The sequence below is a fragment of the Kwoniella newhampshirensis genome, chromosome 5 (assembly GCF_039105145.1).
Source record: "Kwoniella newhampshirensis strain CBS 13917 chromosome 5, whole genome shotgun sequence".
Taxonomy (NCBI): domain Eukaryota; kingdom Fungi; phylum Basidiomycota; class Tremellomycetes; order Tremellales; family Cryptococcaceae; genus Kwoniella; species Kwoniella newhampshirensis.
The window spans coordinates 1448975-1471200 of NC_089959.1; the positions used below are offsets into that span (position 1 = coordinate 1448975).

The 22226-nt window shown below is 51.1% G+C and overlaps 9 protein-coding genes across 9 annotated transcripts; 3 read left to right on the forward strand and 6 right to left on the reverse strand.

The window, feature by feature from the left end:
* Nucleotides 1-1059: 1059 nt before the first annotated feature.
* On the forward strand, nucleotides 1060-2388 carry IAR55_003092 (uncharacterized protein; the record flags this gene model as incomplete). Its single annotated transcript, XM_066946201.1, has 7 exons — nucleotides 1060-1203; nucleotides 1276-1566; nucleotides 1647-1736; nucleotides 1802-1820; nucleotides 1898-2037; nucleotides 2114-2199; nucleotides 2271-2388. 7 exons carry the CDS (start codon nucleotides 1060-1062, stop codon nucleotides 2386-2388), a joined length of 888 nt encoding a protein of 295 aa, XP_066803702.1.
* Nucleotides 2389-2738: 350 nt separating this feature from the next.
* Nucleotides 2739-3550, reverse strand: IAR55_003093 (uncharacterized protein; the record flags this gene model as incomplete). Its single annotated transcript, XM_066946202.1, has 3 exons — nucleotides 2739-2969; nucleotides 3124-3270; nucleotides 3350-3550. The coding sequence occupies 3 exons, from the start codon at nucleotides 3548-3550 to the stop codon at nucleotides 2739-2741; spliced, it is 579 nt and encodes a 192-aa protein (XP_066803703.1).
* Nucleotides 3551-3958: 408 nt separating this feature from the next.
* On the reverse strand, nucleotides 3959-4791 carry IAR55_003094 (uncharacterized protein; the record flags this gene model as incomplete). The annotated part of the gene is made up of 4 exons (XM_066946203.1): nucleotides 3959-4100; nucleotides 4159-4224; nucleotides 4290-4581; nucleotides 4677-4791. 4 exons carry the CDS (start codon nucleotides 4789-4791, stop codon nucleotides 3959-3961), a joined length of 615 nt encoding a protein of 204 aa, XP_066803704.1.
* Nucleotides 4792-5932: 1141 nt separating this feature from the next.
* Nucleotides 5933-8583, reverse strand: IAR55_003095 (uncharacterized protein; the record flags this gene model as incomplete). The annotated part of the gene is made up of 8 exons (XM_066946204.1): nucleotides 5933-6166; nucleotides 6248-6442; nucleotides 6504-6707; nucleotides 6761-6803; nucleotides 6861-6945; nucleotides 7007-7421; nucleotides 7537-7698; nucleotides 7762-8583. The coding sequence occupies 8 exons, from the start codon at nucleotides 8581-8583 to the stop codon at nucleotides 5933-5935; spliced, it is 2160 nt and encodes a 719-aa protein (XP_066803705.1).
* Nucleotides 8584-9226: 643 nt separating this feature from the next.
* Nucleotides 9227-10947, forward strand: IAR55_003096 (uncharacterized protein; the record flags this gene model as incomplete). The annotated part of the gene is made up of 15 exons (XM_066946205.1): nucleotides 9227-9263; nucleotides 9324-9351; nucleotides 9403-9421; nucleotides 9535-9654; nucleotides 9734-9770; nucleotides 10006-10106; nucleotides 10166-10197; nucleotides 10261-10283; nucleotides 10334-10360; nucleotides 10414-10434; nucleotides 10493-10505; nucleotides 10559-10588; nucleotides 10644-10677; nucleotides 10732-10754; nucleotides 10854-10947. The coding sequence occupies 15 exons, from the start codon at nucleotides 9227-9229 to the stop codon at nucleotides 10945-10947; spliced, it is 639 nt and encodes a 212-aa protein (XP_066803706.1).
* Nucleotides 10948-11181: 234 nt separating this feature from the next.
* On the reverse strand, nucleotides 11182-12715 carry IAR55_003097 (uncharacterized protein; the record flags this gene model as incomplete). Its single annotated transcript, XM_066946206.1, has 7 exons — nucleotides 11182-11296; nucleotides 11412-11503; nucleotides 11560-11696; nucleotides 11834-11852; nucleotides 11930-12013; nucleotides 12102-12392; nucleotides 12551-12715. 7 exons carry the CDS (start codon nucleotides 12713-12715, stop codon nucleotides 11182-11184), a joined length of 903 nt encoding a protein of 300 aa, XP_066803707.1.
* A 1538-nt stretch (nucleotides 12716-14253) lies between these two features.
* IAR55_003098 (uncharacterized protein) lies at nucleotides 14254-16236 on the forward strand (the record flags this gene model as incomplete). Its single annotated transcript, XM_066946207.1, has 6 exons — nucleotides 14254-14273; nucleotides 14393-14522; nucleotides 14608-14746; nucleotides 14838-14981; nucleotides 15073-15882; nucleotides 16064-16236. 6 exons carry the CDS (start codon nucleotides 14254-14256, stop codon nucleotides 16234-16236), a joined length of 1416 nt encoding a protein of 471 aa, XP_066803708.1.
* A 643-nt stretch (nucleotides 16237-16879) lies between these two features.
* Nucleotides 16880-18892, reverse strand: IAR55_003099 (uncharacterized protein; the record flags this gene model as incomplete). The annotated part of the gene is made up of 2 exons (XM_066946208.1): nucleotides 16880-18660; nucleotides 18733-18892. The coding sequence occupies 2 exons, from the start codon at nucleotides 18890-18892 to the stop codon at nucleotides 16880-16882; spliced, it is 1941 nt and encodes a 646-aa protein (XP_066803709.1).
* A 1747-nt stretch (nucleotides 18893-20639) lies between these two features.
* IAR55_003100 (uncharacterized protein) lies at nucleotides 20640-21749 on the reverse strand (the record flags this gene model as incomplete). The annotated part of the gene is made up of 4 exons (XM_066946209.1): nucleotides 20640-20778; nucleotides 20830-20963; nucleotides 21144-21205; nucleotides 21446-21749. 4 exons carry the CDS (start codon nucleotides 21747-21749, stop codon nucleotides 20640-20642), a joined length of 639 nt encoding a protein of 212 aa, XP_066803710.1.
* Nucleotides 21750-22226: the final 477 nt, after the last annotated feature.

Below are 22226 nucleotides of genomic sequence, written 5' to 3' on the forward strand. Positions count from 1 at the left end.
TCGCTTCAATGATTCGCCTAGCGAGAGGTCTTGGGTTCCTTCGGACTCGGAGCCCGGAAGCATAACACCGTGACTCATCATACAACGTCTCCACTGCGAAAAGCTGATCAGGGGCAACCGGATGGGCAGGGGAGGAATGACCCTAGAGCCGGTAACTGATGTAGGCATGTGGCGTTTCGCCCAGGACGTGGGTTGCCATTGACTCTGCAGGACTACACACTCTCCTCTCTTCTGTACCAGAACCATCGATCCCAGCAGGTACTTTCTCCACCAGACTCTCGTTCCATACGTGCTACGAACACACCTGTTTTATTACCCTCCCTGCGCCGGCTGACCCTTTTGAACGGCGTGAAGCCAACGCTCGGACTACTTCTGGGTGTACCATTTTCAGGTCCATGACCCCGGTCGACGTCGACGCTGCGTGCTTGTGGCTTGTCTCACTCTCAATGAATGGTGGTACATACGATAACACAGCGGACGGTGGCCGTGTTCCAGGTTACGTGACCTCCGAATTGAGGTGTTCGACTTGGAAGCGAAAGTCCTTGTCCTCTCTCTCTCCCCACCGCCACCCCCTTGTCGATTGCCTTACCAAAAGTCGGGGTAGTCTATCTTCCGTCCTTCATCAAGCCTTCACTCTCTCTCCTGTTCGGTCCGTGTTGAAGAGACATGAAACATCGCTGCTGCCTCGGCTCAAGCATACGTGATCCCTTATCTATGCTCGGGGACACAAGCTAGCTCCTCCAACGAAGCTTGAGGCAGGAGGAAGTCACGGATCTTTCGTCCCGCGTCGAGGACTAGATACATCAAGGTGAGACAGACTGCTTAGCTCCTTAATCGTCCTTCCTGAATGTGGAGAAAAAGTGACTTTGCTAGCTTGGAGAGGATTGTCGGTGTACGAGTATATATAGACGCTGGGCTCGAGGGGATGGATGGTGAATGGAAGAGAAGCAATTCACTGACGCTCTTGAATTTCCCTTCGCCTCTCTTACAGACATCTTTTCAATCGACAGGTCGGCTCCGTACCAATCTCAACGCCCTTCGTTCACTGTATTATTCACCATGCCTTCCTACTTCAAGATCGCACTCGCTGTCGCCGCTTTGGCCAGCCCGACCATGGCCGCTGTCACCTACACCGGGTGTTACTCGGACCCGCCAGCCGGTGCCGTGTCCATGGGGGGTGCTACCAATGCCAACACGTGTGCTGTGAGCGATCTTGAATCTACAGCAGTCTCAATGACACTATACATGACACTTACACACATCTTATTGAACCAGGATCTCTGCTCCAGCTACCAATACTCCTTCTACACCCCCGGTCTTTTGGGTCTTGGCGCCGACTGCCAATGCTCCAACACGCTCCCCGCCTCCTCGGGTCTGTCCCTCGGTTTACCAGGTCTCTGTCTGCTTGGCTACGAAGCCGATCTCACCGACGGTCCCGCCTCTTACACCGGTTGCGGGAACGTCCTCGACGTCAATGGGAACGTGGCGCCTGTCATCCAAGTGGCAGATCTCGAAGCTTGTCTTAGTGCTTGTCGGCTCAGCTTGTACATCAACTTGTTCGCCGACGTAAGTATCCTTTTATCCACATTGTGACCCCCCAGCTTTCGACTGATCGCGCTGATCCTCGAGCCGGTATCATCGTATAGCCAAGCTCGTCTACCGGTCAAGGATGTTCTTGTGGAAGTTCTTTCAGCGGCGCCACTTGTGATACTTCCGACCCAAGCTCCAACAGTTTGGTGGGTTCTCCCTGACTCCTCATCATGACATCAATCATGTCACTGATTTGCGTATCATTCTTCAGGTCTATGCCAACCTTGATGGTGGGTGTCAGATTCACTGCAGTTGCCACACTCAACAAGGTACCAATGCTGACAGCTTCGGAATGGGATGTCTGCAGTCGCAACACCTTCTGCTGGTGCTCAAAGACGGGCTCGACGATATATCAAGCGTCAGAGACAACAAGTCATGGCCCAGCATTGTCCTAAGGGTTTGACTGCTTGTAATGTCGCAGGAGCCATTGGAGCCGGAGCCTATGAGGTGCGTCCAAAAGTCTAGCGAGCCCTACCCTCCACTGTGGAGTATCACTGATCGTTCATCTCTTCGGACCGTACAGTGTGTTGATATTGACAATGACCTCGAATCTTGTGGCGGTTGTCTCCACGGTGAATATAACAATGTCAGCGCTGCCGTCGGCCAAGAGTGAGCACTTTCGAACCCCTTTTGTCTCTACATGTCCGAGTACTGAGTGACCCGTCCTTTGTATTCATCAGCTGTACAGCCATCGGCGCTGCTAAGGTCGGAGGGTCCACATGCACCAAGGGCGAATGTGTCATCTATCAATGCCGACGTGGCTTCGCGCTTGTCAACGGGGCTTGTGTCTCGCAATAAACCTCAAGCATAAGTACGAATACTGTATCGTTTCATCCTGATCGTTTCCCTCCTTTTCGTTCAAATTGATTAAGGATAATCTTTTGGTTTTTGGGCTCTGGACAATGGTTCTTCTGTAACACTGTACACTTACAATTGTAGATGAATCGTCGAAATAGACAAACGTGATAGAGTCGAAGTCAGTTATTATTGTGCGTAGCCTGCAAGATCAGTATCCAGAATGGCGCGTTAGCTCGCATGTTGTGTGAGCAACTGGTCCAACGTCCACACTCTCCAAACAAAAGTACACAATACAATACATACCTGAACACACTTGTGCTTTATCCGGACCACACATGCCCCGCACAAAGTCAGATACCCAGCCTCGCCATCTCCCTCTCCAGCCTTTCTCTCTTCTGCTTCAAACCCATCACCTTCTTTCGCTGTAATATACTCAGATCCTTCATGTTCACATCGTTAATCTGACACGTTGTGTCTTTCTCTTCGCCATTGTCGTTGAGAGAGCCGACAGAAAGCGATGAGAGGGGAGATGACTTGGCAGAGGTTTGTGAGGGCAGTCGTGCTGACTCGAGGATACGGAGCTGCACAACAGGTCAACCATCAGCATCTGGCTTCATGGAGACAACTCGAGTTCCAAATACCAGCGGTTGGGTGTTAAGTGATTGATTAGAAACAAGCGCGCAAGTAAAAGTTTAAAATAGGGTGCGCTGGACGTGGTGAAACGCCGCCACTCACCCTCTCTTCCAGGTTCGCGACCTTTGCTTTCTCCGACTCCACCATATGTTCCGCCTTGGCTATCAGTTGGTCGATCTGCGGCGCAAGAGAGCTAGCAAGCGCAGATTTGTGTGCTGAGATCGTAGGTTCGGGAAGCACCAAGAAATGCTATTTGCGTAATACACTTCGATCAGCCTCATCGCAACATATCGATCCTTCATGGCACTTCTCGCAAGACCACACCCACATGTTTATGTCTCATGACTTTTGTCAGTCTAGGCAGATCTCTGGTCCCAGGTTCAAGCTTATCGATGCCGATCTGGAGTGTCCTCGAACACAGTTCCGTGGCTTGTACACAATCTTCGAGAGCGTTGAGGAAATCAGAAGGTTGAGGTATCGGGTAGGTCGATTCTCTTGGGAGATGACGAGACGTCGAGGCGTACGCCATGCTGGGCTGCACAGGTTATAGTGAGTCGTTATTGAGTCGTTATACAGTAGTCTCTATAGATGCGAAATGAATGAGACGAATCCAAAGTGTTCAACTGTACTGAGGAAGGCATTGTTTTCATCTTCTCCTTCGCGAGGTCATCCTCCACTGTAGCCAAAGACGCGTCGTAGTTGTGGCTCAAATAAAGTATGCCACCAACAACGACTCAAAAAGATTAAGTCATCGGACGAAGCAAGGTGCATACGATGACAGGAGTACAGACTACCAACCGCATATATGGAGTTTTTTTTACAAGACTTCTTATCCTCTCTTTTTTCTTCTTCCCGCAACATACACAGAAGGGGAGTACTTTTCGACGAACGTGTATTCAATGAGAACAGTCCCTTTTCGCTCAAGCCCCCCTTTCGCTCAAGCCAAGACTCGACCAGCTCCAATGACGATTCCAACACCGCCTGCGAGAGCAGTCCAAAGACCAGCTTGTCCGATGAGGGAAGTACGTTCACCGGCAGACGCAGCTGCGGAAGTAGCGGCAGCAGAAGATGCTCCGGAACTGCATGGGATGTCAGCGAGAAGGTCGTAAATCTCAATGGTCTGCTGTGGATGCTCACGCAGCTCCCGCACCACCGCTAGAAGCAGCAGATGCAGCACTTGCACCACCTGATGCAACGGATGATCTGCATGTGAGATGGTAGCATTAGCAAGAGTTCAACACATGCCTGTATTGAAGAGAACGACTTACGCTCCGCCAGCGACACCTGAGCTTGCTGCACCAGCAACCGATCCAGCTCCTGAAGTACCGGCGCCTGCAACACTTCCTGCACCGGAAGTGGCCGCACCAGCCACGGAACCGCCTCCCCCGACGACGGCACTGGTAGCAGCACCAGCTACGGAACCTCCGCCTCCGACGACAGCACTAGTGGCTGCACCAACGACCGATGCACCGCCTCCACCGACCGCACTGGTGGCCGCGCCGACGACTGAGCCTCCTATTCCACCAATCGCACTGGTAGCGTCGCCCACGATGGAGTTGACTGTCAGAAGGGAAGGAAGCAAGCGCGAAGATCTCGGTCAGCAAGGTCACCTCTACATGCGTATGACAGTGACTGGAACAGAAGCTTGCACTCACGTTGTCGTCCAGCGAGAGCCTTGCCGAACTGAAGGGCAGGGGTGGCGGGGGTAGGTTGAGGGTCTGCCATGACCGCTAGGGCGGGGATGAGAGCGAAGAGGACGGCGACTTTCATTGTGTGGGATGTTTTCTGGTGTCGGTGCTGATTTTGGTGCAGAGCGTAAGAGTGTGTGTATCAATGATGCAAGAAAAGGGAAAGCAGTCAGTGACCAGATCAACGAAAACTTAACGCGATTATATAGCAACTGTGTTTTCTGTAACGACAGGTGATAGGTGACAATCGAATTCTGATGACGTAGCGGAGGCGCGTCACAGCAATGAATGGCCTTTCGAGAGTTGCGCTTGGCGCGGGGGAAAGGACCGGCCCGGAAATAATAAATAATAATAACCATCAGTAGTATCTTACTCCATGGGGTCAATCAGTCAATCAGTCAGTCAGTCAGTCAGTCAGTCAGTCAGTCACCGATCTGGCTCCAACGGAACTTGTATAGAGCTCGTCATTGGGATCACACTACCAAGTCACTTTGATAACGTACGATTGATTGACAAAGGTTCTGCATGATGCGTCGATTGCGACGTAACTTGCTGCTATTACCGTGTGTCCCACCCGCGTCAGCAAGGCAGTCGGCCGGCCGGCCACATCTGCCACAGCCTGCTCAACATGATACTGCTACGATAGGATCAGCCATACACGTACCCGGTCTACCTCGTTGATAATTGGTTATCGACTACTAGCGCTCGACGACTCTTTAGGATGCGATCATGCGTCGAAGATCACCGGACGATGATGATCTAGGTCCCTGTTGGCACACGGATACGATCAGATAACACAGGTGATCGCTCACACCGATGTCCTCTTGCCTGTCCTATACAGACGCTGCTAAAACCCTAGTCCTGCGACAGCGACTGAAAGTCGTCGCTCTTCCAACCGGACACAAAGTCATGTCTATCCTGTGCCCGATCGATCACTGCATGTACTTTGAGGGTCGTTTCAATCCGAGAGATTTAAGCGGATATCCTTGTACTGAAAAGATTGATTGACTAGATTGGGAGAGGAATCAGCTCTGAAATTGGCACAAGAAGATGCAGATCCAGATCACAAACTGTCCTTGATTCGATCAAGTGTAGGCCTGATGACAAATTCAGACTAGAACTGCCGTCATGAATCAGTCAGACACCACGCGTATGCCTCCTCCGACAACTATACATAATAATCGATCAACCAAGTACAACCTTTTTCTTCTTCCGCAGGCCGCCTACTCTCGCTCCCTCTCCCTCTCCCTCTCACGCTCTCTGTCCCTCCTCTCTCTAGCGGTCTCCCTCCCGCCCGCTCCAACTGCTCCATTGCTCGCACCTTTTGGTCTGTGGGTGTTCGAATTCAGCCTCGAGGGCTTTTGCCATATCTTACATGCCGCGGCTCGCGACATCGTGACAATCGCGTGAGGCAGCATGTACACCCCGGTAATGATCGTACCCTCGACGATTCGTGCCTATGTGAGTACGTCAGTATCCATTTCCAGGCGAGATGGTCATAACGCGGTGACAGGTGACGCCCGGTGGATGCTACCTACCACGACCGGTTGCAGAAGAGCCACTTCACTCCTCGGAGGAGCAGGATGGAAGTTGGCAGTCTTTGTCTCGATTGGCAGGTTGGATCTTGAAGGGCCAGGTAAAGATAGGGTACTACCCGCACCATTCAGACGGTGGTGCGATGAGTTTGAATGGTGATGTCTAGGTCGTTGCAGAGCTGCTGCGGAGAAGTCCCACTAATACATAGTCGGCCGTGAGCTCACCCTGTCGAAGAACCTTGAGTCATGTGGTACCCACTAGGATAAGCTTCCCGTCCTCTCCTACACTCGCGAACCTGTATGCTCGGGACTCCCCTCGAGACTGGTCGAATGATATGCATTTGACGAAGGCAGAGTGACCTTGACATCGCGCAACGATTCGTGATTCGCGAGGAGAGAAGATGGTGATGAGATCGTCTTGTCCTCCAACAGCGACGAAACGAGAGTCGGGTGACCAAGCAATCTGTCAAGCATGTTAGCTAGGCCAAATTGCGTCAAAGGGAGCGGTTGACATACACATGTTAAAGACCCAAAGTAGCCGGCAAAAGTGTCGGTGACCCTGTTATCGGAATAAGCATGGTTTGCCTCTAACGCAGCGGACACGACCACCACTCACTGCTCCTCGGCTACATCAACCAGTCTGAGCATTCCATCCTCCGAAACGACGGCCAAGAACCTCCCATCAGGGGAGTATGCTAGAGCTGTGGAGTCTCATTAGCTATTAATCTCACGATATACTGTACGATCCTGGCAGGAATTCACAATTGATCTTGCTCTTCCCAATCTTCATCGCCGCAATAGGGTTCTTCCCGGCCCACACACTCGTGACCTTTTCCTTTCCCCTCTGGTTCTCGGCCGACAACAACGCCCAGTCCTCATTCTTCCACTTGACCAACTCGTCCGAAATCTCGCTCTCTCCAGCCTCGCTGCTCCCGTTCCTACTGGAGCCCGGCGCGCTCGAACCTACTGCAACACGAGAAGCAGAAGCTGAGAGTCTTGCTTGCTCGTCTTTCAGGTAGGTCTCCCATGGCTTCACGTGAGCGACTGTGAAATTGGCGGGATCTTCGGCGAAGAGGTTGAAGCGTAGGATGGTAGAATCGGCAAATTGAGCGATGAAGTGATGGGGTTGTCGGGGATCGAAATGGACACCGATGACTGCAGTGTTGTTGAGAACGCCCTAGAAGGATGTTTGGACCCCGATCAGTACAAGTCTCCGCCGAGAGAGGAGAGTGCGTTGGTCTCGGATGGTGATGCTTGAGGTAACATTCAGCAATATTGAGATCGGCACTTACGCTTTTGTTTAGACGCGAGTACTTTCCTAGCACAAAATCGAGCCACACCAGATCGCCAGAAGCAAATCCAACGATGATATCTACCCTCTCCGGGCTGATCGTGTGTTGCGACACAGCATGACATGTCGGGATTTGGGAAAAGGTCACCCTTGCAAGTGGTTCCTACAAGAACAGCATTTAGTGATATCCATCTCTTCTATCAAGTGCATTTTTTTCCGCACTCACCTTGACCTTTCCACCCTCCTCTCCCCAGGCAAATGTCCTTCCCAAATTCCAGAAACCCCATCTAATGATCTCCCCAGTACCATTTCTAGCTTTCTCCGCCAGTATCTTTGGCAAATTGTCCAATGCTTGTAATCTGGTCACAAAAGTCGAGTTGGATGATCTAAGATTGTTCTTCGGTCTAGGCAGCACGTTGAGGTTGTTCTGACCTTTTCCGAATGGCATCCGTTTTGAACCTCCCTGTCCCGGGACGGGTGACATCGGGAATTCGATCTGGGGAGCGGGATAATTGTCCGAGAGAGATGATGATGAGTCATCTGAAGAGACGGATGGTTCGTATCCCGTCATAGGAGGTGGTTGCGTATCCAATCCCATGCCACCTTCTCCCTTCTGTCCTCCTTTTCCTAGTAATCCTCCGAATCCCCTATCCCCTCCTCCGGCTTTGGGTGGGAACCAAACATTCACAAACGACATCCTCACAGGCCAAGCAGGTTGCGCTTGACCATTCACGATGGTCGATGCGAAACTCATGGCAGTCGCACCTGTCGGTACATTTGCCATCTGTGCTCCGGGTGGTCCCATGAATCCAGCCGCTCCGCCTAGAAACGCGGTCGCTGCTGCACTTTGTTTCTGCATATCGAGCGCCGTCGGATGAGCAGGGTTACCGATGTTCGGAAACAAGTCCGGATTTAGGCGATATGCTCCTTCGGGAGCATGAAGTACCTCAGGCAGGTCGGGGATCGGTACGATGGGTACTGCAGGGACCACAGGTTTGGGTGGAAGCATACGAGGGAAGAACGAGGGTGGGGGGATGTAGAGCTCCATTTTGGCCGACAGTCGATAGATCTCGGGATAGTATGAAGTACAGGTGAACGATGAGTTGGGATGCAAGTGTGGATGTAGGACGCGAGCTCGACTTGCGAGGTGGTGCAGGTGAAAGAGAGAATAGAAGAGAAAGGGAGAGATGGATCGCCTCGTGATGACCGGGGCAATGGAACCGGACCGCGCCGAACATGGCGTACGTTGATTACTGTATTCACGGACATCAATAGGGTAATGGATGGACACTTCTCTCCTCACTGATCGAGAGCTCAACGACAATGCTCAATGATGATGCGGCTTTACAACAGCAGAAAAATGCTACAAGCCAATCGATGACATGAGAATCGTGCATGGTGCATGTACATACTGATTGCGGCTTCGATCACGCCTGTGTGCTGTCCTTTAATCGCATGGATCCTTCCCCGGAAAGGCTTTGGGTTGAGTGACGTTCTACGGATCACTGACAAACATGAAACGACTCATCCCTTTGTATACACCTTGCGCACTTCTCTCTTCTCTTCCTCATCCGATACTCTGATCAATAACTCTCAGCGTTCGCGACTCTCCTCTCATATTGACAATCATCAAACCAGCGAATCCCCCATACTTCCCCGTTCAGTACATCCAAGTCACAACTTCTCTCAGCATGGCCACAGTACCCGCAGGAGCTCCTCGTGATGCTGGTACGTCCATACATACTCTTGACTAGCTCTTGCTTGGCTGACTGGAACATCGCTGCTCAGCCATCACCATCGGTCCCTTCAAGCCTTCGTACGTGTTTCTCCGCCTCTCTAATCCTACACGCAGCTGACCTTCCTCTAGTCGTCCTGGTTATGGTCCAGTACGTCTTCCGTCCCTATCCCGACCTAGTGACATCCAGCCCATGCTTGCCTCTTTGGAAGACATATGCACTCCCACGACTCTACTGACAATTGCAGCATCTCACGCTTTCAGGTACTCTCATACCTCCAAGCAGCACAGCTCTCAACCCCGCTCAAGATCCACCCTTTGCTCCAACTCCGAACTTGGGATCCCAAACCATATGCAAAGTATCTCGCATGGAACGTTATTGAGGTCAGTACCCACTCTTCCCCCAGGAAGGACATATCGGCTTTGAGAACGAGGAAGCTAAAGGAGGGTGTGGACGGTACAGCATCCGATGTTTGCTGCCATCTGGGTCGATTATGATGGTCAGTGTGATGGTTCCTTGTTGACCTTGACGATCTCTGTGTGCTGACATATCATGTTCTTCAGACACCGAGACGGTAAGCAGAGGGAAGTGGTCGGTCCTGGTCTCGCGCGCACGATGTCTGACCGAGCTTCATCATCCCTTCCTATCTCTTCTACGACCTTCGAACATGTAGGAATGTGAGTACTGCGTTCTGCTTTATGATATTCCGCTGAGACGAGACTACATCACTGTAGGGATCAAAGAACGAGGTCAACCAGCGACATCCCCCATCGTCGAAGAAATAAATTTGGGTCATGTGGAGACTGGATGGTCGATAAGGGTTCGAAATAGAATGGTGCGTGGTACCTCTCCGCGCCGCATAAGTGCTCTGGCAGACGGGATCGTCGGACATAGGGTATTACATGCGAGGATGTTCTGTTTGCTATGTAAGTTTTCTCCTCTATCATCTCTACCAGCACCGTAATATAATAGGGCTGACATGCTCTCAGATATGACTTCTTTGCCTCGCCTTGTGAGCTGAAGTAATCTCACTGCCACATAGGGCCAGCTGACATCGAGCAGTGTATGTGGATGAACTGGGAGAGATGCGTGAGTCATGCAGTTATATCGGAGAGGCCTGCGACTGACAGCGATCTTTGAAGATCCTCGAGCAGTACGGATCAGTAAGTATCCGGCCTTCGTCGCACCGTACTGAGCTGACGCTGGCCTTTTATGACATAGTGGAGCAGCAGTAGTACGTCTTTTGACTTAGATCACGTCTATTGGCCGTCCCTGACGCTAGCGCAGTTTCGAAAAGCGACGCATGGGTTTCTTTGAGTGAGCTGCCTGATCGCCCTGTAGGTAAATGGCAGTCCAAGCTGACAATGTCAAGTCTGATGGAAGGATATCGAAAGTCTGATGCCCTGGTATGTCGATGTGACAGAGAGATGCCCATTTCGTCTGCTGATACCCATACCTAGCTCGGCGCAACCTACTTTGATGGGTGTGTTACTCGCTCTTTGGCCCTATACTCTTCGTCTCCTTCCCGGCGACGGCAAGACGCTTTCAAGCTGAGCTGATGAGCTGTTTCTCCGCCCTGCAGTATACACAACGATCCAGAAAGTGTCGAACGGCTTAAGAACAAGTATAACTTCCACTCTTCCAATCTGCTTCTCCTCCGTTTGGGCAACTGTTGATCTGCGGCACATTCGCGTCCGTGCAAGTCGAACCGAGGCATTGAGACAGTATGGCGATGGCTATAGGAGGGAGTACTCGTTGCTCATTATGGTATCACGAAGACATGTATTCAGATCGTCAATCTTTCTAAACAGAGGGTACATTCCGACCAGTCCCCGAATTCGGTAGCATATCTCATTATGGCAAAGTCCCGGAGACGTGCTCTTAACTGATGCTGGTCCTTTGGGTCTTGCTCAATCGACTACACATGCCCCGCTGAGTAGACTCGATCCTTCGTGACAAGACGAGATTAGACATACTCCACTGGAACAGGTCACTCCGCCCATACTGGCTCCGAGCTTGGAGCAACTATACAAGTAAGTCCGTATGTCAGCACATCTCACGCAAGACTCCCAGCTTCGTTTCGAAAACGGACCGGGAAGCGATGGTCTAATGGGTGGAATGGGGGGGGGGCGGAACTCACTCTTGACCTGAAGCAGTACCATTTGGCGACACGCCATATTCACCATGCAGACATCCTCCGCACGATTCGAGTTCTGAGCTAGTATCAATGCACTACATACTCCATCATCAGTTTCGTCGCTTCTCTCGATATGAGTGATTAGACCCACTTCGTATGCGTCGAAAGCGAGATCATCAGTCAATCGACAGGCTTTAAGGCTCCTTGGACAAAGCTTGCTCGATTTCAAGAGGGCAAGTGTTAACTGATCCCTCAGCCGACGTCGGACGAGACTGGATGCTGCTGCTTCTACAGGACGACAAGTGATGGATGGTCAGTTCCGTGTGGAGTCAACCCTGTCAAAGGCGAACGAGTGTTCTGTCACGATATACAACGATCGCCAAGAAAGGGTTTTCGTGATGTGCAGGACAATCAAGCTGACTTACCTGGGGGATGAGTGAAGACCTTTCAACGTAGAGTCAGTATCGGCGACGCTGCTCGATCTACCAGGGACAGAAGCAACAATCGTGTATTGCACTCACCATGAATTCATTCTCATCACACGTCTCGAGAGCTCCTTCCGAAGCGAGCCCTCTCGTAGCGCATTTACAAGAATAGTCGTCGAACTGAAACGGAAAGCAACAATATAACAAGGACATTTCTCATGGTGTCAGCGGACGAAACAAGGTTGACTGGGATGGGCATCAGACTCACACCGGTATACCATACAGCATCGTAACTGTCCTTACACTGATCGAAGCACTGTTCCGGACTAACAGCCACGACCTCCATAGCTCCTTGGTCCATAGAGGCATATTCGACCGAGCTGTAACATCCCGAATTCGAGAACGAGGTGGTGATGATCCGAGCTTCGAAATCGTACTCTGAGCAAGTGTTGGTGTTTCCTTGACTCATACATGATGAAGGAGGGAAATCGTTGGCGCAGACACAGCTCTGATCGGTCACACGGAAATACGAGAAATCCCATTCGGAGCCACATGCCACCTATGACAAGGCGAGACAAATCAGCTTGCGCGTCTGTCCAGCCTTGTAGGCTGCGCATTGCACTGCACACACTGTCGGAAGAGTAGGATCAAGTATCGGGTGGGAGCGATACTGTGCAAAATAGCAAACAGGACGAAAGCAACTCGATGACTACTCACCGTACACTCGTCTGCATTAGTCGCACCGCTGACAGCGGGATCTGTCTGGGTCACCGTACTTCCCGTGTCGAAGAAACAACCTGCGAACGTATCGTCGGCAAAAACAGATGACCCTCCTGCGAGGAAGATGAAGAGGGCCACGAGAGCGGTGGTGGTGCGAACCATGTTGGGGTGTTATGCCGCGTCAGTTCGTGTTGATCTGGATTGTTGACTGACGTGAGTTGTGACTGAGACCAAGAAGATGACAAGTACAGATAGGTGCCAGTTGTGGGAGAGGAAGATTGATGTTGGGTCATCTTTCGTTTACGTCTTGTTCTTCGACTCATATTGCATCCTCGCTGAGCAGCATGGCCCTAATTTCAGACTCACAACAAACAACATGACGCCCAGACAAGCATACAGATCCCACCGTTGTTGAATGCATGCCGAGGACAATACGAGAATCGCCAGACGGTATTTTTCTGAAGATCGGGTTGAAGCTTGATCAATCGCGATTATGCAACTCCGGAGCATCCGATGAGACTCGCGGTTGTAGCCAGGCGTCAAAAGTCAACTTTATTTTCGGCTTTGGGATAGTTCGACATGTATCATGAACGTATGTTTGTTTGTCTGTGTCTGGTCTGTGTCTGTCAATACGTCGTATCAGGACGGATACGTTTATATTCATACGACACATGCCTACTGGATCGCCCCGATCCACTGAAACTCGGTTCACCGCACACAAATCAGTTGCACACAGGCGACGTCCGGAAACTGCGATCCGGTGCGCAGCGCAGCGTTGACACACCAAGTCCGTTCGGGTTCGCAATGCAATGTCTTCTCCTTCTTCTCGACCGACTAACCGACTCAGAAATCATGACTGTCTGGGTCTCTTGGAACAAGCCCCTCATCTACTCTGTGCATTTTTGCCGACTGCACATGTGGCCCGGACTGCTATGACACGAGCATAGGCATACGGCTTCACACGCGTCCGGTTGGTCCTCGTTGTCGGAACGTCTCGTCTTGTTGCGGTCCTCTTACAGCGCTTTCGATCATTGCTCGGACCCATCTCGCATCGCCGAATTGCTCGCGTCACTAACACACAATCAATCGCAAAGTGCTTCTGATCGGAGCCATGGAATTGAAGAGGCGAATACCCACCTGACGACCTCAAAACCAGAGTCTCGCACTGACCTCCGAACCACTTTTCTCCACCTCCCTATACGAGCTGTGCGCCGTGTTGTGTGATGGCGTCGTTATCCGTTCGGATCGGAGCTCAGCCTCCGAGGGGTTGCCTAGATCAGCGCAGTCACCGAGTCATTTCTCCAGACAAGTCGAGGAATGATCCCCCCCTTGCATTACACTTATTGTCCTCAAGCCCCTCGGGCTTAATGTCAAAGGAATCGTTCGATTTCATCTCATGTTCGCCGAACACTTGCAAGACAGAACACACCTCGCACTTTACTCGGATCAAGGACATGATGAGCTTCTAATGAAAACGAGAACAGGGCTCTGGCCGTATCAAGCCAAATCGATCGAACGGTGCAAATGAAGTCTCCGAAGACAGGTGGACATGCTTAGTAATAAGAGACGATGACACGTCTGGAAGAAATCAACGCCCATGATCATCATCATCATCAACATTCTGATCCTTGCCTCGTAAACAACATCCCCATCTCCACTGTTAGTAAAGTAAACCATCGAAGCAACGGTAGAATCTCGAGATGTCAGATATTGACATAACGTGAGTCGGTCTCCCATCCACCATCCATCAACACCTTCATCAAAATCTCCATCAAACATCTGGAATAGCGGACTGACATATGTTTTGGGTCATTTACATGGCGTTGATAGCCCTCTCAGTGATCCAGTCGCTATCGTTCACATACCGATCCATCTCATTCATGTCTATACCACCAAGATCTACTGGACGATCGACCGAGCATCAGAGGAATCACCAAGATTCTTCAATCTCACCTCCAACAGGATCGAGGTCGGTCCATAATCACTTTCTCCCTCCTTCCGGACATTTGTGCCTTTCCCATCAAGTAGGTACTGATGGATCCATATCTTGTTAGATGGCGATATTTGGCTCTCTCGATCTGATCATGCAGGAATGGTCGAGTCTCTCCGACCCGGATGTTCTAATCAATGCGAGCTGGAGGGTGTTCGAAATCAGTTCGGGAGACGATGATGATGATGATGTCGGAAATTATGGTGAGCAGTATACTTGTCAACCGTTGTTCACCTTCGGAGAAAGAGCGAAGCTCGGATCCTGACTGCTGAATCCGACATGCTCGACGATCAGACTCCCCTCACCTACGCCATGTCTCTGCCCCACTCGCTCGAGCGGGTATCTCTATCCTTTATCAGTCCAGCTATTTCACCGACTTCTTGCTGGTCAAGGCGGACGATTTCGAGAAAGCAGCGACGATCTTCGCGGAGCAGGGCTGTAAGTGAAGAGCCAGTATTTCGCGATCAGTCACAATCCACCTCTTGAATCCTGATCAACGGCCGATATCTAATCATCAATTACTGTGTAGGGCACGTTGATCACGATTCACTCCCGACTCCTCCGCGTCGGCGATCACAGCTCCTTTCACCTCTCAGCCCATCATTCGCTACCACCACTCGCTCGAGCCCTCCTCCTCCCGCTCAACCCGAGATTACGGTCCTCTCCAGCCCCCTGGCCTTTGTGGGTTTCTCGAGATCTGTAGAAGATCGATTTTCCGAAAAAATCAGGAAATTTCTCGTGTGGCCAGAACGAGCTCTCTCCTCGCTGCCAATTGCTCATCAGGCGTCCTGGTCGCGAACGACCACGCTGGATCATTTGGATGGGAACGAAAACGTCGATGGAGAAAGAGCGCCAGTTGGTACCATGGATGGGTTGGACCTCTCAGTGTCGGAAAGACCATTCATTTCGTACACCAGGAACGAAGATGGGGCTTCTCTCGTGACGGAAATCGGGATCTTGCGAGTCATGTTCCCAAAAGGAGGAGAAGACGAGATACATCTTCAATCAGGTGGAGAGCTGGGTGGCAGCGATGGCAATGTCGTCCAAGACACAGGGGCCAGATGGGGAGACATTTCGATCTCGCCTTCTGACTCCGAAGCAGACTTCGAAGTAGGAGTGGGAGATGATGAGAACCCGTCGCAAGAATCGCATTCGCGATTGGTCTCGTCAGACAAAACATTCCCCAGTCCACCTCTGGAAAGCGGACAGATCCCGATCAGATGGTCAGGACGCGAGGTGAGGAAGAGTGATGAGGAGGGCCAGAAAAGATGTTTGCAATTGGATCTGAGGGGAGTGGGGATGTCAGATGGTGGCGAAACGGGAGGGGCATATCATCTTGGTGAGTAAATTTTGATCATCCAAGGTAATGGTCTCTGGGTTTCGCTGGTCTTCAACTTCCTTCACTTCGTCCTACCTAATACTGTGGTCCCCTTCCCTCTCCAAACGTCAAGAGCTTCGACCATTCTGTTTGTCACATACACTGACCATTTCTACCATTCTGAATCCCGACCCCCCCACAGACAAATCAGGACTCGTCACTCGTTTCTCAGACCTCTTGACGTCCACCACCCATCCCATCCGGATGCTGTACTCGTCGACCTTCCACACCGCCAACATCCTGGTCGAAGCGAGGGACGTCAAGAAGGCAAAACGACTGTTGGAAAGACGCAGGAAAAGCCCGGAATGGGTTTGAGCGTGGGCGCGTCTCGAATCAAATCGGTATTTTGTCGTGACTCTCTGCACGGTTGACAGTATCTTCGTTTCTCGGAATCGTTCTTGTTCTTCGGGTTCGGTTTGACATGTTGTCACTTGATTTGCTGCCTTTCACCATGATGCCTTGTTGAATGGACGATCATGTTCACGAATCTAGACGCAAGGTCAGGGTCTCGAATATCTCTTCTGTCCTTTCGCACTTAATTCTCTACCCCAACCTCAACACCACTTTCCGTGCTACTGCTGCCGGCTTTGAGCACAGCATCTGTGAACAGAGTCAAATATGCATTGCCTGTATATAGCCTATATCGATGCGATGCAAGCCCGAAAAACGTGGTCCAAATGATATATGCAAATTACTCTTTATTCTCCCTATATCTCTCTCTCTCTCATGTCATGCAAAGATACTCCAGCTCATCTTCTATTTCAATCGTCGATCATCGATTGCCTTGCTAGCCATCTGGATTTCTGCCTGCGCAGCAGGAGCTCGAAAGTCCAACGAAGAAGGGCATGTCGTGATCGAGATTGGATTCATGTATTGTTTCGTGAATGATCGTGTCGTAGAGTCGTAAATGGGCTGAAAATCGGATCTTTTTGTTTCTTTCTGCCCGGCATAGCAAGCATTACCACCTAGGTCTACCACCAACTCCCGCTCTGAACCCTTCCGCTTCCAAGAAGACAGGCAAATACCCCGTGCCTCCACCGCTCATCGCACCGCCACCGTGTCCCTGTTCTGTTGATCCATCCTCATCCTCCATATCCATATCGACGTCCATTCCATCATCGCCACTACCAAGCAAAACACCGAGTCTCATCCCGCTTCCTGGTGCCGATATGCGTTGGGGTGTAGCAGGTAGCATCATGTTCCCACTATCAGATCGAGGCATTCGGGAATGAACCGAAGGGAATTCCGGAGTGTCCGCTGCTGGAGAAGAAGGGAAGAGGGCAGGTTGAAGAATGGGTGGTGGAGCCGGCCAAAGCAAGGCAGGTTCGATGTCTCCGGCAGGAATGCCGTCGGGCGTCGGCATGTGAGATTGAGTTGGTCGAGTAGGTGTGGCCATCGTTGAAGCGGTTCCAGCTAGAGGGGAAGGGAATCGCCAGTTGTCCATGGCTGGATGGACAGCTTGGGGAGTGCGATTGTGTCTTCTGCTTAAAGGAGTCAAACTTGGAGATCCACTGTCGAAGTTGGCTCTCGGGAACGGTAAACCTTGGAGACTGATTGACGGGCCTGCCGCGTCAGGTGTGAAAGAGATACTCCTTCTCATGCCGAGTTTCGGTGAAGCGCTCTTTCTGTTGGGAGCTTCTGGAGAAGCAGTCGCGAGATACAGAGCGGTGTGAGATTCCGAGAGAGACGATTGGTGCAAACCCATGAGCGACGGAGGTCGTTGAGGTGCAGAAGGTGCGTTGAAGCATGGCGATGGTGGAATACTTGGATGAGACGCAGAAATTCGGTGCCCTCTCATAGGCGCACCAGGCGCTTGCTGAGAGTTTTGAAGCCGTTTCCTCCCTGAAGAAACGGGGCTTGGTGTCCTTGGTGGTCGATCGAATTGACTCGTAAACAATCCCGGCGCAGCAGGGGGTGCCATTGAATCGTCGGCATCGTCATTCTCGGTATCGGACACCAAGAATGACTTCTCCATCTGAATGATCTCTTCCAGGACGTCTCTCATATCTTTCCCCATTCCAAAGGGTAATGGATCGGGTGTTGTTTTCTTCCCCTTTTTCGCCGTTGCTCCATGACCGCTGAGTGCGGAGCGACTTTCACGTCGAGCATGCAAAGGTTTCTTTGAAGACAATGGCATAGCCGGTGTACATGGTTTGGCCATCTCGGATTGGAGCCATTCCTCCTCATCGTCGTCTTCCATGATTACGGCGTCGACATTGACGTTTGTACCGTAACCTCTTCTCGATGAACTACTTGCATTGGAAACATTTCGAGACAGATTTCCAGCTCCCCAAGTGGATGACGAAAGAGAAGTGATCGAGCTTGCTATTGACGGGTTTCTTGAATGACTGCCACTAGCACCACCAACAAGGTCGGGCACGGCCCTAGTAGCGGAGGATGACGTGGACATCATTGTACTTCTACTCGTGCTGATGGAGCTGGCGAGACTGCCTTCAGCCCGTCGTCTTCGTCGTTCCTCTTTTCTCTCTTCGCGTCTGATATCGGCTCGAGCCAGTCGTCGATAATGAGACGCGTTCCAGTCACTCCCACCATCGTCGTAAGTAATTGATGCGGAGGTGGAAGCGGATGCAGAGGAGGGATTGCGTGTGAGAGAGGCAGAGATGGTTGATGCAAGGGAGGGTGGATGTTGGGTGGCATAGGAGAACAGAGGTTCCGGCGCTGGTGGTTGTGCGGCCGATTTGTAACATAAGGAAGAGAAGGCATCCGATCGAGCACAAGCTGAGAAGATGAAAGAAGGATCAGCATCGATGTGCCGTTCAGCAGACTAGTGATCGTCTATTTGCCACTCACCGACACTGCAATAAATCCCACCGTCCTCTGTCGTTCTCCCACAGAAGCACCGCCCTCTCGCATTGGGACTAGGAGACAGACTGCTTTCCGAATCACTCATGACTTCTTCCCCGTACTTGCGACCAGCACCGAGCACGCCCGCCCCAGAGCCCGAAGGCATTTTGTTCCTGTGGCTTGGGTTGAAGCTGCTCGCGGACGATGGCAGGACGTTGGGTGAAGTCTCGTAGAGTGGATATGGATGCCGATTGTGCGGATGATCCGGATGAAATACAGGTAACGGTTGAGCAGACATGAAGATGGCGGAAAGCGGTGTTCCAGATCAAAAGTGATGAGCTGCCTGAGCCGTCAGAAAGTTCGGGGGTGGCGGTGGCGATGTCGTTGTGTATAGATGGATAGTTGACGGACGTATCGCGTCGTTGCGAGGCGATCACTGATCTGCCTTGATGAGATTGAGCATCCGTCCTCGATACAAGCTGACCACGCGGAGTAAGAAACAAAGGATCTCGTGTCGCAATGAGAACGTATGACAGGTGACTACTGACGAGATGTGTCAAGTGAGATCGAGGGAGAAGGAAGGAGACGGAGGAGATCAATGACTTTGGGAGGACAATGATGATGATGATGACGACGATGATATGAGGACAAACAACCAACGACAGACACGACAAACAAGTCGTGTACAGGGAGGGAATGAGGGAGGGGAAAGGGTGTGTATAGGGAAAGCAACAGGAAAGGGATGAGGAGAATGTAGGAAGCGAAGTCCGCAAGAAAAAACAAAAGAACACACAAGGACAGCAGAAGGATGGTAATAACGGCAACCTTGAAAAACCCAGCGATCTAGGTTGCTGTAGGTTAAAAAAGGGAGACGCGTCGTAGATGTGTGTCTATCGATAACTGCGTTAAACTCCTAGAAATCCCCTGATCAGGAAATTCGATTCAGGGATGGGATTAGAGATAAAAGACGCGTTTGACCAAACAAACGACTTTGCGTGAATGAAGAACCCCTTCCTCTCTCCCCAGAACCCATTCACTTGGAATCACCTCGGCATTCTTGGCTTGGTTGCTGGATCACCTTGTAATACAATGGAGAAAGATCAGAGACACTCTACCACAATTACTGTGCCGGTCCTACAGAATGCTTGGTCATGTTCGCAATTCGTCTTGGCAGATGATAGCACACTAGAACACACAAAAAAACATGCTGAACGTGTGCGAAAGAGATGTGCTTGTGAACCAACAGACTGCGGGAAGAGGTTGGAGAGCTGGGATGTTTACCTTTTGAGTTTCGGTTTATCTGACCGCGTGTTTATGGTGTGGGAATCAGGTCTTTATTTATAGAGACACATGTACGTGTTTGCTCCTTGATTCCTGTAATAGCACTATTTTGTAAAACTAACACATAAGCAGATTGTGATTATCCACATCGCAGATCAAGCTTGGTGACGAAGACGTTGAAAAAAGTGTCTTTATATAATTGCACTACTGACCATATAACGCCCAAAGCCTCCAGCTGATAGGCAAGAGCGTGCAGTCAAATTGTAAATGACAGACTACTATTATGAAAGAAATCACTGACACGCGCGTCACCTCACACCCTCACATGCATATCCGATCCATGGGTTTTGAATCAACGATCAACGTAAAGTCGAGCCTGGGGCGGACAAGAGGAGAAACATGGGCGTTAGTGTCGAGGTTTGATCTCCTGGGCAGTTGCGATGTGTATTCCACTGCAGGCCTGTATGAAAACGGAACATGCGCATGCTCTGGACAATCCAATCGTGGATCTCGAAAATGATTACAAGTGTAAGGTCTGCGAATGGAGTTTCGCTTATGGTGGAGGTTAGGGGGTGATTGGACTCTGGAAGTTCATGAAGATGACGAGATCGTCTGCAATGCAGTGGAGCAAGTCAAGCGAACCAAATGATAGAGCTGTACTCCATCGCATAAGCGAGACGAAACGATATTGTATCATGCGGGGTATAGCCAGCTTCACTCCACTGTTCTCTAAATCGTACGCCGGCTCCTGGCGTTAGAGTCTCTCTACCTCTGTGACCGTCACATCTTCTATACGATCTGTCCGCTCGGGGGTTTTATGACGGTGTTTGCTCTTCTCCCACAAAACCCGTCTCCGCTGCAACTGAGCTCTGCCGTTCATCCACACCCATCATCTCCCTCTCCTTCGGTGATAGCGTGAAGAACGAGTTCCGCAGATTCGCATATTGTCTTCGGACCTATGTGGTGAGTAAATGGCGGTCAGTAAAGAAAAGTTCACGAGGCAAGGATAATACAACGAGTGCGGTTGACGAGGAAGGAGGGGAGGAGATGCGGTAAGGAATCGAGAAGAAGGTAGTAGGAGAGACGGATGGCGTGGAAGTGGTTGGCGGACTAGGAGTGGGTAGACATCCACTTACAGGCGAAAAGACATGTTCTTTGTTACCGAAATCCGCGTACAGGGTCATGTACACGCAAGCGACTGTATAGGATGAAGAGACGGTCAGCAATCCATCAGTTCTACACTTGCACCCGTCGCTCCCGGTGACGACCACATATCAGACTTCAAGCAGCTCCAACACTATCCCTGGCTTCCGCCGGGTCTACCAGCTGATCTACGACCGAACAAACCGACAGTCATGACCAGACGTAGACGGACGGCCAAGCCCGTACTGACACACAGGCAAATGCAATCAGAGATCAGAGACGAAGAAACGCTCACATCCGCCCAAGACCCAGCCTCCAACACCCAACATCTTACTCATCCTACTCGGCAAGATATTCTCATTGGCAACTCTCGCGAAATACTTTTCCGCCTGAGTCCGCGACCGCGGCGCGTCCAACGTGGCTGGATCAGGACCGGTATATGATCGTTCGGGATGCAGATCTCGACGGGCTTTGCTTCGAGCGTGGGAAGACTGTGATACTTGCGGTCGAGGTGAAGATTGGGACTGGGGCTGAGAAGGGAAGGATGGGGAGGAGCTGGGTCCTGCTGTAGGTTGATCGGGGGGGGATGGTGACGACATTGTGGGGTGAGTGATGGCTCAGGTTGGACGTCAAGTATCGGTTCTCCGGCTCGTGTGTGCAGAAAAAGAGCTCACTCTTGACCTTGCAGTGGTCAAAGGTCGAGAATGAAAGATAATTGCACCAGAACAGCACAACCCCGTTTAACGATAACTGCGAATGAACTATGGTCAAAAGTGGAGGAATCGTCGGACAATTATCGAAATTTACCCTGAAGATATCCGTGGTGTGGCACTTTAGATGACAGCTGTCAAAAAGCAATAACACAGTGCGTATCTGATTATTTGAGCCGACAGACCCATGTCACGGAAATGCTCCTCATATTGCTGATCGGCACAAAGGGCTCAATGATTTCGCCCACGGACAGCCATTCATCTCCTGCACCCAATGAGATGTAGAATAGAGTTGCATCCGCATCACCACACCGCATATCACGTCAGAAATCAAAATCTAGATTATCTTAGCCCAGGAAGCGATCT